The following is a 16,132-nucleotide window of genomic DNA, read 5'->3' as shown; positions in this document are numbered from 1 at the left end:
ACCTCATAATACACCTCAGCTGCTGCAGAACCTCATAATACACACCTCAGCTGCTGCAGAACCTCATAATACACCTCAGCTGCTGCAGAACCTCATACACCTCAGCTGCTGCAGAACCTCATAATACACCTCAACTGCTGCAGAGCCTCATAATACACCTCAACTGCTGCAGAACCTCATAATACACCTCAGCTGCTGCGGGACCACATAATACACCTCAGCTGCTGCAGAACCTCATAATACATCTCAGCTGCTGCAGAACCTCATAATACACCTCAGTTGCTCCAGAACCTCATAATACACCTCAGCTGCTGCAGAACCTCATAACACACCTCAGCTGCTGCAGAACCTCATAATACACCTCCGCTGCAGTAGAGCCTCATAATACACCTCTGCTGCATAACCTCATAATACACCTCATCTGCTGCAGAACCTCATAATACACCTCCGCTGCTGTAGAGCCTCATAATACACCTCTGCTGCTGTATAACCTCATAATACACACCTCAGCTGCTGCAGAAACTCATAATACACCTCCGCTGCTGTAGAGCCTCATAATACACCTCCGCTGCTGCAGAACCTCATAATACACCTCTGCTGCTGCATAACCTCATAATACACACCTCAGCTGCTGCAGAAACTCATAATACACCTCCGCTGCTGTAGAGCCTCATAATACACCTCTGCTGCTGCATAACCTCATAATACACCTCCGCTGCTGTAGAGCCTCATAATACACCTCTGCTGCTGCATAACCTCATAATACACACCTCAGCTGCTGCAGAACCTCATAATACACCTCAACTGCTGCAGAGCCTCATAATACACCTCAGCTGCTGCGGAACCCCATAATACACCTCAGCTGCTGGAGAACCTTATAATACACCTCAGCTGCTGCAGAGCCTCATAATACACCTCAGCTGCTGCAGGACCTCATAATACAACTCAGTTGCTGCAGGTCATAATACACCTCAGCTGCTGCAGAACCTCATAATACACCTCAGCTGCTGCAGAACATCATAAAACAACTCAGCTGCTGCATAACCTCATTTTACACATCAGCTGCTGCAGAACCTCATAGTACATCTCAGTTGCTGCAGAACCTCATAATGCACCTTAGCTGCTGCAGAACCTCATAATACACATCTCAGCTGCTGCAGAACCTAAAACGGCACAACTCAGCTTTTGCAGAACCTCTTATTACACCTCAGCTGCTGCAGAACCTCATAATACACCTCAGCTGCTGCAGGACCTCATAATACAACTCAGTTGCTGCAGGTCATAATACACCTCAGCTGCTGCAGAACATCATAAAACAACTCAGCTGCTGCATAACCTCATTTTACACCTCAGCTGCTGCAGAACCTCATAGTACATCTCCGTTGCTGCAGAACCTCATAATGCACCTTAGCTGCTGCAGAACCTCATAATACACATCTCAGCTGCTGCAGAACCTCATTGTCCTATGTATCTGCGCCCTATATGTGGCCCTTATTGGGCAGCACTCCGCTCAGTACGTCGGGGCTATAGGGCCCCGGTCATATCGGACCTCTGCTTATGTGTGGAGTCTCCGCTGACCGCACTGTTAACGTCAATGACATTTTCCAGCAATATTGACTGAATTCCTTAAAGTGACGGATCCTTTAATTAATCGGCCTCTGGTTTTGGAAAGTCATTGACGTCACGATGAGAAATTAATCTTCTACAAAGACGAATTCTTCAAATATTTAATTCTCTTCAGCATAAAACGTCTTTGATGTGACGGGAGGAATTTCCACCAACCAAAACTACAAAGGATTAAATAAAATGGCTTTGATGGTTTGTAGAAAAGATATGATCGCGCGCCGCGGACGACATCAACCCGGCGAATCTGCGGACGTTGTCTTACAAGCGTTCCGTTGTCATTAGGGTTTTACATTTCACTTCTCTACATAAAGGCCCCGGGGGAGATCACCGGCGGGTGGGGGGCACAAACATTTCATCACCTGCCCGCCAGACACATGCGACTCATCATGTCAGCCATTCTTAGCCAGGGAGGGACGCTGCCACCTTCGATCTCCCTTGTTGACTTTTTCTATATGGTACCTGAGTTGAGAAAAAGTAAGTGCATCCCATGTGACATGCAAGCTGTGCGCAATGTTAAAAGTCGTTCATCAATTAAACATTATATAGATAAAAAAGGCAAAAACCTTTAGGATAAAAATCACATTAAAAAAAATATGTACTGCCTCGTGTATCATCAGAAAATAACCCATTGTCTGAATCATGTTCAACATATCTGGGTTCAAATTTGTGATAAAATATAAATAACAGAAAATAAAATAGTGAAATCTACAAGATTTCACGTTTTTGAAAATGTATTAATTAAGCATGAAATCTTGTAGTTTTCACACTGAGCCTCATAATAAGCTGACACTTCCTGTTCTGTAGAGATCCCTTCTCTGCAGTTATCTCATTATCATCACAGGCGGGATTGCCTATACATAGATAACACAAAACCCTCCATTTACAAGAGGCAATGTCGCAGCAAGCTCCTCCCCCTCCCTGCGCAATGTTCACTGCACAGATTTTAGAGCATGTCTGCAACACTCCTCCAGAAAAGATAATGGGTGATAATAACAGCTCCCTCCTTCTTTTGCACATTGAACATTGTCCAGGTCACAGAGCATGCCCACAAAAGTTCTACCATAAGTGATGTCACAGCTGACGTCCTCCCCCTGCCTGCCCAATAATCTCTGCACAGACCCCAGAGCATGCCCACAACATTCTCCTAAACATCTCTAGTCTGATTTTTGCTGCTGTAAGACGTCTCCAAATGCTGTTAGCAGAAGTTTAGATATGACCGTCCACCTGAATCATGGAGTTTTTTTTTTATTATTATAGCTTTCTAAAATATTTATTTTTACAGAAACTAATTAATTAAAAAAAACTGGTTGTAATGATTAATAAATAATAGAGGCGCTACCTTCCCTTTAACAACATGATTTATTTTAAGCCTTCAGTGTTCTTTATTTTGGTGTTATTATTATAGTTTTTACATTTGCTGTGATTCTTACGTTTTCTTTTTGAACTGGTAAATTTTGAGGGGTTCACATGGTGTATCCATTTTTTTTAATTATATTTAGTTGTTAGCAACTTTTTAAAAACTTTTTATGCTATTTTTTTTCCCCTCTGCTCCCACTAGTGGACTTGAAGGTGCGATCGTCTGATGTCCAATAAAAAAAACACTGTGTAACACTGATGGTCTGCTAAGCTCAGCAAATTACAGCCAATCCAATGTATATGGGGACCCCTCAATTCTCAGCTGATAGCAACGCAAAGGCTCGGGCAGTTGGATTTTGCCATGTCTAATCTTATTGTGGATCATTGATAACTGATATGATACATTGTATCACCGTGTAATAATCAATAACGGATATGATACATTGTATCACTGTGTAATGATCAATAACTGATGTGGTACATTGTATCACTGTGTAATAATCCATAACAGTCTATACATTATACGGCTTCTTCATACAGTCCATTAGTAATACATGGCTTTATGATGCAGTAAACAGGCCGAACTTCCATCTGTCCAGTTTCCCTGGGAGACCACACGCTGGTATCAAGTCTCTGTACTCACTCAGTGCACTGCACTCTTTATCCTCTAGATTGCAGCCAGGTAAACATAAGACAGCCCAGGACCCAGGGTGTCAGTCTCTTTGATTCCTTCTGCCGGTGTTGCTCCACTCACAAACAGCTCTGCAGACAACTGCTCTGTCTGCTTCCAAGCTCAACACTGACACCCCTCCCCCTCTACTCCAGCGCTTTTAATCAGTCACTGCTTCACTATTCTAATTACAGCCACACCTGTGTCTGCAGTACGCCCTCATGGCCTCACTACACTTCCATGCACATTCTGGAGAGCACATACAGTGCCCTCTAGCTGTAACAGGGGTCACTGCCTCACATATCCTCCCCCCGTTCATACCTGTGGGTTGAACATTTGTTACCTCGTAAGGGCGCGAGACAGGATGTCGGTATGCCCCTGTGACATCCCCGCTTGACACTACACTAAGAAACCAAAGTAGGGACTGGAACAATCGATCGGCGCATGTATCCCTCCCCTTGGCGTTTCTCCTCCACACTTCATTATAGGACCACCCCCTCGTTCTCCATTACAGAAGCCAAGCCTTCTTTTCTGTTTAACCGCAGATTTGGGACAGTTTTGGGTGGTCTCGACCTTGTTTATTTTGGACACACTATCCCCATGGGTCATCCTGTCACCTAAGTATCGCCTTTCGGGCCCCTGGTACTGTTTCCTCTGTACCCTTACCCGTGCCTCCGTGACTATATCACGCTCAAACGCCGCAGACTGCGTTGGCAGCTCCGAGCATATATCTGTCCTATGCCGCACCAGAACCGGAGCCTCCCGACACTGCGGTCTAGCGAGCGCTCTATCTAATTTACCCTGACCCCCAGCCCCATCCTTGACCGGTGCCAGAGGGTTCCTTGTGCGCACGTCCCCAATCGCCTCTGCGACCATACACTCCAGGCTCTTCTCACACCTGCGTCTTTTATATCTGCGTCTCTGTGTGGGACCCTGGATCTGAGCTGTCTCGATCTAACCAGGGAACACCTCCAGCTCAGGGTTCAATGGGGTCCCCACGACCTCTACTGCCACAACCTCTGGGAAAAGATCGGGATTACACTCTAACCCTAAATTGGCGAGCCCTGTGGCATACATCTTAGGATCTTCGGGTTCTACGCCCGAAACAACATCTTTAGTTTCTCCTGCCATTACCTCTAGGGGGTATAAACATAAGGATGAATGACCTCGGGGAGATCAAAACATCCAACACCACAGAGACACCACCGTCTCAACACAGTGATCCAGAACACTGCCCCCATCCCTTATGGGAAATATGCAAATGCATATAGGAAAGCCGCGGAGACACCATCACGTGTTTCTCAACGCAAGCAATAAATAGCCAGGTCTTTCACCGGGAAGGAACAACCACGGGAAGGGCAGCATCCAGCATCTGTGAATGAATACCATGTTTTGGCATAGGTGGTTTTCCTTTTTGGATGCTGCCCTTCCCGTGGTTGTTCCTTCCCAGTGAAAGACCTGGCTATTTATTGCTTGCATTGAGAAACACGTGATGGTGTCTCTGCGGCTTTTCTACATGCAATTACCTCTAGGGGGAGCCTATCGGGATTACACTCTGTCCCTAGGTTGGCGACCCCTATGGCAGGTATCTCAATATCTTTGGATTCTGCACCCCTTACAACACTTTCCTTGAGAGGGTTGACCCTGGTCTCCCACAGGGACCAAAACGGGCAAATCTCTCCCCAACACAGCCCCATAGGTCCCTCAGCCCGACCCAACGCTGCATGGCGGCCGGCAGAGCCCTCACCATACGATCAGCCACGATTCTCTCCATCATCTCATACGAAGAACTGAACTCAGGCTGGAGCCACTCCTCCACCAATTGCAACAAGCCACTTGCTTGAGACCTGGCAGACCGAGTCTCTACATAGGACCACTGGTCCACCCAATGATCGTCACTTACCTTTGGGGTCTCTTCAGGACTTTGCTGTTCACCCCTCACTTTAGGGGTCTCCATTTTCACATGCTGAAGCTCTGCTAGCTTCCACTGTAGCGCCTTTTGCTGTTGCTGCCACTGCAGCTCCTGCTGCTGCAGAACTTCTTGCTGTGAACGCTGAAGCCTTTGCTGATTGAGCACAACCTGCTCCAAAAGCTCCTCCATTTCTCCAGCAGACTTGCACAACAATCTACAGCACTCTCTGGCTATGCCTTAGTTCACATGGCCCGCATTCTCCACCATATGTAATGCAGCGGTAGGACCATACACAGTGAAATGGCAGTGACCCAAACAAGTTCAAACAAAATGTTCCATTATTGTGTTACTTCACACCGTCTATACATTATACGGCTTCTTCATACAGTCCATTAGTAATACATGGCTATATGATGCAGTCAATAAACAGGCCGAACTTCCATCTGTCCAGTTTCCCTGGGAGATCACACACCAGTATCAAGTGTCTGTACTCACTCAGTGCACTGAACTCTTTATCCTCAGGAGTGCAGCCGGGTAAACACAGAACAGCCCAAGACGCAGGGTGTCAGTCTCTTTGGTTCCTTTTGCCTCTGTGTTGCTCCACAGAGAGCGAGCTCTGCAGACAACTGCTCTATCTGCTTCCAAGCTCAACAATGACTCGCCTCCCCCTCTACTACAAGGGTTTTAATCAGTCACTGCTTCACTATTCTAATTACAGCCACACCTGTGTCTGCAGTACACCCTCATAGCCTCACTATGCTTCCATACACATTCTGGAGAGCACATACAGCGCCCCCTATCTGTAACAGGGGTCACTGCCTCACACCGTGTAATAATCGATAACTGATATGATACATTGTATCACTGTAATGGTCAATAATTGATGTGATATATTGTATCACTGTGTAAGAATCGATAACGGATATGATACATTGTATCACTGTGTAATATTGTCAGTCAGTTATTTAGGCTCCGCCTTAGGTTTTGCCTCCTACTCATATACAGTGGGCCGAGGGGGCTGTACGCTGTTTATGCTGGATTTGCACTTCTGCCTCTTATCGCGGCTGTGACTGGACTTGTCCCTTAAATATTCATCTTTCATAGTAAAAAGTCCCGTTTCCCATCACATTAGACCCACGGATTTAATTAATTTCAACCTTTAATTTCCCTCTTCCTTTGGCGCTTAGTTATGTCTCATTAGCATAACTGATGACAGTTCGGGGGCTCGTTGCTGTCCTCTTCTTAAATGTCACAGCTTCACATTTTTAGCAGAATCGGATTTTCTGCACAAGAAAATGTCATTTGTTTTCTTTTTCAAGAAGAGAAAAAAAATCACAAAAGATAGAAACCCTGAGGTGATCTAAAACGACAGTCCCACAGAAATTCCTACACACACCCACAATGCAATTAGGTAGTAAAGGATCAGAGGCTCAATTATTGGGCCCCAGTGTAACTCTGGTAGAGTACAGGAAAAGTAATGTAATGTATGTATACAGTGACTGCACCAGCAGAATAGTGAGTGCAGCTCTGGAGTATAATACAGGATGTAACTCAGGATCAGTAATGTAATGTATGTATACAGTGACTGCACCAGCAGAATAGTGAGTGCAGCTCTGGGGTATAATACAGAATGTAACTCACGATCAATAATGTAATGTATGTACACAGTGACTGCACCAGCAGAATAGTGAGTGCAGCTCTGGAGTATAATACAGGATGTAACTCAGGATCAGTAATGTAATGTATGTACAAAGTGCCTGCACCAGCAGAATAGTGAGTGCAGCTCTGGAGTATAATACAGGATGTAACTCAGGATCAGTAATGTAATGTATGTACACAGTGCCTGCACCAGCAGAATAGTGAGTGCAGCTCTGGAGTATAATACAGGATGTAACTCAGGATCAGTAATGTAATGTATGTACACAGTGACTGCACCAGCAGAATAGTGAGTGCAGCTCTGGAGTATAATACAGGAGGTAACTCAGGATCAGTAATGTAATGTATGTACACAGTGACTGCACCAGCAGAATAGTGAGTGCAGCTCTGGGGTATAATACAGGATGTAACTCAGGATCAGTAATGTATGTACACAGTGACTGCACCAGCAGAATAGTGAGTGCAGCTCTGGAGTATAATACAGGAGGTAACTCAGGATCAGTAATGTAATGTATGTACACAGTGACTGCACCAGCAGAATAGTGAGTGCAGCTCTGGGGTATAATACAGGATGTAACTCAGGATCAGTAATGTATGTACACAGTGACTGCACCAGCAGAATAGTGAGTGCAGCTCTGGGGTATAATACAGGATGTAACTCAGGATCAGTAATGTAATTTATGTACACAGTGACTGCACCAGCAGAATAGTGAGTGCAGCTCTGGGGTATAATACAGGATGTAACTCAGGATCAGTAATGTAATGTATGTACACAGTGACTGCACCAGCAGAATAGTGAGTGCAGCTCTGGAGTATAATACAGGATGTAACTCAGGATCAGTAATGTAATGTATGTACACAGTGACTGCACAAGCAGAATAGTGAATGCTGCTCTGGGGTATAATACAGGATGTAACTCAGGATCAGTAATGTAATGTATGTACACAGTTACTGCACCAGCAGAATAGTGAGTGCAGCTCTGGAGTATAACACAGGGCGTAACTCAAGATCAGTAATGTAATGTATGTACACAGTGATTGCAGCAACAGAATAGTGAGTGCAGCTCTGGAGTATAATACTGGACCTACATTTGTACTTTATGTAATAAGTGAGTAAACTTGGTAAACTGGATGGATGCTACAAAGGCCATCCAATGGATTTTTTTTTAAATTTTATAGACGACTGGTCACTGGTGGAAAAGTGGCCAATTTTGGTTTTACTCCTGCTGATCCCCTGAGTATCCCCTTTTTGTTTTATGGTTTTTACTAAATGGGCGTGGCTCACATGATAATTATGCAGAGCAGCCTTAAGCCACTCCCCCAGATAAACTTGTGAGACACACCCCACTGTTTTCAGAATGCTGAGCTGTGAATAACCCTGCCTACACCCCTGATTGGCCAATCAGTGATGGGGGTGTGGTTGGACTAGGAGGCACCTTGTCCTGTAGTGGTAATCTCCTGCTGATAAAACGCTGATTTTATTGAAACAAAAAAATACACCCTAGTAAGCGACACATCGCAGAAATCAGTGTCTCTGTCTCTACATCATGCTTCTGTCAGATTACATAGCAAAACCTGCTGATAGATTCCCTTTAAAGAAATGTTTGGAGCTCCGTCTGACTTGTCTGATGGGGACTTTTATTAGTCATAAATGTTTATTTATTTTTTTATTTTGATGCATCGACTCATTTGGTAATTGCTGTGTTTTTCAGATGTACCGAGCTGCGCTACCCATCAAACCTTCCACCTACGAGCATCATTATTACCTTTCACAACGAGGCTCGATCCACACTTCTGAGGACGATAAGGAGGTGAGATAAATCGTGTGACAGGCTTGTCACTCGTTCACACATGTCGGCGCGCGCTGTAAATTCTCATGGCCCGGTTGCTTCCGCGCGGCGACGTTGCAGGTTATCATCTGAAATGCCACTAATTAAAACACGCAGCGGAGCAGCCAGAGAGCAGCGCACAGATGACAGTCGGGGTGAAGGTTGCACAGATTCATGAAAGGAGTGGCTGACATTTCCTATTGAGCCGTCTCATTTTATGTGCAGGAATTTTTCAACAATTAGCCAAGAATGAGAGCAAAGCTCAATGCAAATAGCAGCGTCTCCAGAGATAAGTAGCAAGCGCCAGAATCTCTGGGAAGTAAACAAGATTGGAGCTTTAATAGTTTATTTGTATGGTAGAGAATATTATCTTTCCTGAAATAAGATATCTTAAAACAACGCGTTTTAGTCGTCCCAGAAAAATACGCAATACCACTTATGACCACAAGGTGTTCGCAGTGCTGGGCAACAAATACAATATGCAAGCAACTTTATGCTCTTGTCCTCCATCTACAAGGTTAAGAGTTCTTAGAAATTCGGAGTTATTCACTTTTGGAGATTGAATGTCAGGTAGCGTTCATCCTTCTATATCGAATTTACATGATGCGCAATAAAAGATTAGTAGATGTAGAGAAAAGTCGGCAGTGCTACTGTAGAGGTAGTCGTGTGTGAGGAAAGGACCATAGTCCTATAATACTGTAGTGAAGACCTCAGCACCGCAGAAGACAAAAGTGGTAAATCTTGATTCAAATCTATAATTTTATTTGGATTCGGCACAAAAGGAAGAAAGATATCGTCCAATGTTTTGACCAATAGATGGTATTTATCAAGGACATCTGTCACGGTGTTACAGCAACAGAGAGGAGCCACAAGACCGAAGCGTCTGATTGTTCCTACTCCTGCGCTGAAAAAAAACCCACTTCTCTTTCTTTTTAAATGGTGTTTATTTCTTTTGGCAGAACAGGGGTTAATTGGCCATGTTGGGATCTCTTGGAGTCTATGCTCTCAGCTGAGCTCTGTTAGCCACTGATACCCCCTTTACAATCTGGTTTCTGATTCAAAGTCATGTCAGAGCTAGCATTTGCTGCATGACTTAGGAGGAGAGGTGTTCATATGAGGAGTTTTGGAGGAGTTCTGTGACTGTTGCGTGGTTTGTAAGTGTGGTAATTCCTTTCCCTCCTCTTACTTTGGTTATTCCCCTTCCTCCACTCCCCAGTGCATTTATCTGTTATATATGAGTGAATATTTGTATGCTTGGTGTTTTCAGTTTATACTTGTTTGTGTTACCTTGTTTGTCGGGCTGGTGTACTGCACACAGTATCACCCCTCTTCCCTGGGTGGGGGAAGGGAACAGACAGAGGGCTGATTCAGGAGATAAGGCAAGAGTGGCGGCCCCGGCATCTTCACCTTCAGAAGTGTCCCGGGGAATCCGGTGAGCTAGGGTGGCCCCCCTTGTGGTAGGGACAGAGAAGGAGCCCCTGGTCCCGGGTCAATTGACAGCTGGGTCGTGACAATATCTGTGTTGATTACAGCTGGATATTAGGAAGGTAGTGTATAGGTGAGGAGCTGTATGTGATGTAAAGCTCCTTACTAGTGATGAGTGAATATTCTCTTTACTCGAGATTTCCCAGCACGCTCGGGTGTCCTCCGAGTATTTTTTAGTGCTCAGAAATTTAGTTTTTATTGCCGCAGATGAATAATTTACATGTGCTAGCCAGCATAAGTACATGTGGGGGTTGCCTGGTTGCTAAAAAATACTCGGAGGACACTCGAGCGTGCTCGGGAAATCCCGAGTAACGAGTATATTCGCTCATCACTACTCCTTACCTATACACCACCTTCCTGTAATCAACACAGATGTCCTTGATAAAGACCAACTAATGGTCGAATCCTTGGAGAGTGTCTGTCTTCCTTTTGTGTGGGAACCAAATAAAATATATATTTGCAGCAAGATTTACTGCTTTTGTGTTCTTTGGTGCTGATCCCTTCAATAAAGGTTATTCTTTCTCTAAAAGATACTGTTATATCTCCACCGAGACCTGCTCCTGTGAAATCTGCTTCTGTCGCCAGCTTACTGCTGGAAGCTGCCAGATATAGCTTTGTGCTTCCTTGGTGAAGGTCTATGGTTTCTTCTACTGCATAGTATTTGTGTGTTCCTGTTTTGATTTCAGCTTATTTATTGACGCTTCTCCTGCTTGACGATTTTGTACCTTTCCTTCCCTCTTGGCTTTGACCCAGTTACCTGACTATTCTTCTTGTCAGCTTGCGCCACCAAACAGCAGCTGACTCTCTGGCACTCGCCGAGGGACTTCTGTGTAAGTCCAGATTTTTGTATAGAGTTTTCAGGGTGAAGGCCAGTGCAACCCCAGGGTTCTGAGAAACGTAATAGCTTGTGCCAAGACTGTTCGCTGTAGCCATTTTAGAGCTGTCAGGCAACCACTGACAGAACCTCCTTACAGATATGTTATATTTTGCTAATCGGTGGGGTCCAATTCTGAGGACAAGACTCTACATTGCCCTATCAGAATAGATAGGTGGCCCTGCATGTGTTCTATAACGGACTGGAGAACATAGCAGACTACAGCACGCAGCTTTTTTCGGCAGTCCAATTGAGAATGATTGGCGCAGTAATGCATATGTTGGCGCTGTTCTATTCCTGTAGGGCTTTTCAAAGCCCCATATTCAGGTTCTGCGGAAGGTCCGAACAATTTGTAAGGTTAAACCAATTGCATTCCAAGCACATTTGAAATAATTTACATATTTCTTCAACAAAATTACCAAAAAAATAAAAAATAAAATTGTTATAGCACAGCCATAGTGACCCATATTATCAAACGATCACAATATTGATCTGGATCAGGATTTGAATTGCTTTTTCCGTTCACCCCACCTCCCAAAAAATGGACTATAAACGAATAAAAAAGTTGTAACAACTCCAAACAAAAAAATGGAACCAATGAAAGAACTACAACTCGTCAAACACAATAATAACTGCTCAAAAAATAGGAAATACAAGATAATTTGAGAAGACAATGGTAACTAGAAGTGATTAAGCTGGAACTTCAAGCTGACGATTAGCAAGAAGGTGGATGGAGACGATCACTGCAGTAGCAAGAAGGTGGATGGAGCCGATCACTGTTGGATGGAGATGATGACTGGACTAGCAGGAAGGTGGATGGAGACGATCACTGGAGTAGCAAGAAGGTGGATGGAGACAATTACTGGAGTAGCAAGAAGGTGGATGGAAATAATCACTGGAGTTGCAAGAAGGTGGATGGAGACAATTACTGGAGTAACAAGAAGGTGGATGGAGACGATCACTGGAGTAACAAGAAGGTGGATGGAGACGATCACTGGAGTAACAAGAAGGTGGATGGAGACGATCACTGGAGTAACAAGAAGGTGGATGGAGCCGATCACTGGAGTAGCAAGAAGGTGGATGGAGACGTTCACTGGAGTAACAAGAAGGTGGATGGAGACGATCACTGGAGTAGCAAGAAGGTGGATGGAGACGTTCACTGGAGTAACAAGAAGGTGGATGGAGACGATCACTGGAGTAGCAAGAAGGTGGATGGAGATGATCACTGGAGTAACAAGAAGGTGGATGGAGGCGATCACTGGAGTAACAAGAAGGTGGATGGAGGCGATCACTGGAGTAACAAGGAGGTGGATGGAGACGATCACTGGAGTAACAAGAAGGTGGATGGAGGCGATCACTGGAGTAACAAGAAGGTGGATGGAGGCGATCACTGGAGTAACAAGAAGGTGGATGGAGGCGATCACTGGAGTAACAAGGAGGTGGATGGAGACGATCACTGGAGTAACAAGAAGGTGGATGGAGGCGATCACTGGAGTAACAAGAAGGTGGATGGAGACGATCACTGGAGTAACAAGAAGGTGGATGGAGGCGATCACTGGAGTAACAAGAAGGTGGATGGAGGCGATCACTGGAGTAACAAGGAGGTGGATGGAGGCGATCACTGGAGTAACAAGAAGGTGGATGGAGGCGATCACTGGAGTAACAAGAAGGTGGATGGAGACGATCACTAGAGTAACAAGAAGGTGGATGGAGACGATCACTGGAGTAACAAGAAGGTGGATGGAGGCGATCACTGGAGTAACAAGGAGGTGGATGGAGGCGATCACTGGAGTAACAAGAAGGTGGATGGAGGCGATCACTGGAGTAACAAGGAGGTGGATGGAGACGATCACTGGAGTAACAAGAAGGTGGATGGAGGCGATCACTGGAGTAACAAGAAGGTGGATGGAGACGATCACTAGAGTAACAAGAAGGTGGATGGAGACGATCACTAGAGTAACAAGAAGGTGGATGGAGGCGATCACTGGAGTAACAAGAAGGTGGATGGAGGCGATCACTGGAGTAACAAGAAGGTGGATGGAGCCGATCACTGGAGTAGCAAGAAGGTGGATGGAGACGATCACTAGAGTAACAAGAAGGTGGATGGAGGCGATCACTGGAGTAACAAGAAGGTGGATGGAGACGATCACTAGAGTAACAAGAAGGTGGATGGAGACGATCACTAGAGTAACAAGAAGGTGGATGGAGGCGATCACTGGAGTAACAAGAAGGTGGATGGAGGCGATCACTGGAGTAACAAGAAGGTGGATGGAGCCGATCACTGGAGTAGCAAGAAGGTGGATGGAGACGTTCACTGGAGTAACAAGAAGGTGGATGGAGACGATCACTGGAGTAGCAAGAAGGTGGATGGAGACGTTCACTGGAGTAACAAGAAGGTGGATGGAGACGATCACTGGAGTAGCAAGAAGGTGGATGGAGGCGATCACTGGAGTAACAAGAAGGTGGATGGAGGCGATCACTGGAGTAACAAGGAGGTGGATGGAGGCGATCACTGGAGTAACAAGGAGGTGGATGGAGACAATTACTGGAGTAACAAGAAGGTGGGTGGAGGCAATCCCTGGAGTAGCATGAAGGTGGATGGAGCCGATCACTGGAGTAGCAAGAAGGTGGATGGAGACGATCACTGGAGTAGCAAGAAGGTGGATGGAGGCGATCACTGGAGTAACAAGAAGGTGGATGGAGACGATCACTGGAGTAACAAGAAGGTGGATGGAGGCGATCACTGGAGTGTTGGATCTTTTTTGAAAAGCTAGAAGACCAAACTAGATGATGACACTGTCCAATTTTCATGAGGTCACCTAGAAAAAACATGATAGCACTTTTTCTTCTTTTAATGTTGCAGTTCCAAATTCGACACAATAATAGGAACCTTCCTTTATTAGTGGCATTGCCTGTATTTCTGCAGCTCGACAGATTGGCCCAGCGTCTCCCGTCCACGCTGCGGCGTCAGTAGACAGATCTTGTTGTGTTCACGTTCCTCTCTCCTCCACCTTCACTTGTGAAGACAGATTGTTCCACAGATGTGACGGAGTCGCTTGTCTTGGATCTCGGCAGGACTGTCCCTGCAGGAGTTGCCTCTGTGCACGCAGAGTTTTCAGCCGTCCAGCTGCTGATTTTCTAACCTTACATGTTTACCGGAGACGCTTTCCATCTATTAAATAGTTTATCATTATTAGATGTTGGTTGGGAATTATTGTGCTGACTGTGGATTAACATCTGAACGGGTTTAGTAACGTTGCGCCTACATTGGAATGGTGCGCGCCGTATCAACGATTCTTCTATCAATCAATAGTACAAGCGAATGTAAGAAATAATAAAAAAAAAGTTTATCCAATGGTGTCACTGACATAAGCAGAATAGTTACTGTATGTCTGGTGTTATTCAAGATAAAACTTTAATAATTATTATTATTATTCTGACTTTCTTCGTACATCAGCAACATTAGTTAGCCTTTTCTGTTTTTGTTTTTTTTAACTATTTATTGTCCCCCTGGTTATACTGATTATTGTGACTGATTGTGATTTTCGGGTGAGCTGCAGCTGATTTACTATACTTCGTCATTGAAATGGCGGTGTGCCTGGCAGTAGCACATCCTCATAAGGTGAGCCTACTGACTTATGGTTTAGCTCATTTCATAAGGATATCTTCTCTATGGAGCGTCTTGTATTTTGTTTTCATTCTGTAGCAAATATAAGAAGTCTGTTCCTTTCTCCAGTTATGAGCCACTTTTTTTCTCCTCTTATGAGCCGCTTCTTTCCCTCCTCCACCTCCAGAACTCATGATTCACTCTAAAGAACTGCTAAAATCCATTTTGCTTAATGCAAGGTAGACTGCTAAATCATATTGGAGCTCCAATTTGAAGGTGAAGGGATTAGCGGAATGAGATGGAGAGGCTGAGACACATAGACCATTGCTGCTGTTTACAGCAAGTGTTTTGCCTCACGTTAGAGCTGGATCCATAGCTACACTGCTCAGTACTGGTATATAATGTACTTCATGATTCTCCTTTATAGTAAGGGTTTTATCTCACCCCAGAGCTGGATTAACAACTACACTGCTCAGTACTGGTGTGGAATGTCTTCACGGCTGTTGCTGTTTAGTTAGTTTTTGTTTTGCCTCAGAGCTGGATTCACAGCTACACTGTTCAGTACTGGTGTATAATGTGCTCTATGATGCTCCTTTCTAGTAAGTGTTTTATCTCACCCCAGATCTGGATTGACATCTACACTGCTCAATACTGGTGTATAATGTACTCCATGATGCTCCTCTTTAGTAAATGTTTTATCTCATGCCAGAGCTGGAGTGACATATACACTACTCAGTATAGGTGTGTAATGTTTTCCCTGCTGTTGATTTCTAGATAGTATATTATCTAGCCTCAGAGCTGGATTCACAGCTACACTGCTCAGTACTGCTGTAAAATGTCCTCCGTATTGTTGTTGCTTTTAAAAATGTGCTACATAGAGACAGGAGAGCAGCGATTCCTTGTGTGTGCGCGCTGTATAGGACATTATGGCAGCTATCCTTACTAGCTCACAGACAACAAGGATCAGAGATCTAGCCTCCGCAAGGTAAAAATTGGTGAAAAATGTTTGAATTGTATTTTTTAATTTGATGATTTAACAATGTTTGTAGTTTATTAAAAAATAATTTTTTATTTGTGTTAAGCCAGGAATGGAAAAAAAAATCCCTCAATTTTGCAAT

At 44.6% G+C, this 16,132-nt stretch overlaps 1 protein-coding gene across 2 annotated transcripts in view; it reads left to right on the top strand.

Moving 5' to 3' along the window:
• GALNT14 (polypeptide N-acetylgalactosaminyltransferase 14) overlaps positions 1-16,132 on the top strand; it is a 473,304-nt gene that overhangs the window by 314,010 nt on the left and 143,162 nt on the right. For both annotated transcript variants that reach the window (XM_069768378.1, XM_069768379.1), the window contains exon 3: positions 8,932-9,030. In XM_069768378.1, the coding sequence (XP_069624479.1) occupies positions 8,932-9,030 (99 nt within the window). The remainder of the gene's footprint in view (positions 1-8,931; positions 9,031-16,132) is intronic.

Source organism: Ranitomeya imitator, chromosome 5, assembly GCF_032444005.1.
Source record: "Ranitomeya imitator isolate aRanImi1 chromosome 5, aRanImi1.pri, whole genome shotgun sequence".
In the NCBI taxonomy this organism is placed as follows: Eukaryota; Metazoa; Chordata; class Amphibia; order Anura; family Dendrobatidae; genus Ranitomeya; species Ranitomeya imitator.
Note: the sequence above shows the minus strand (reverse complement) of the source record. Positions and strands in the feature narration are given on the sequence as shown.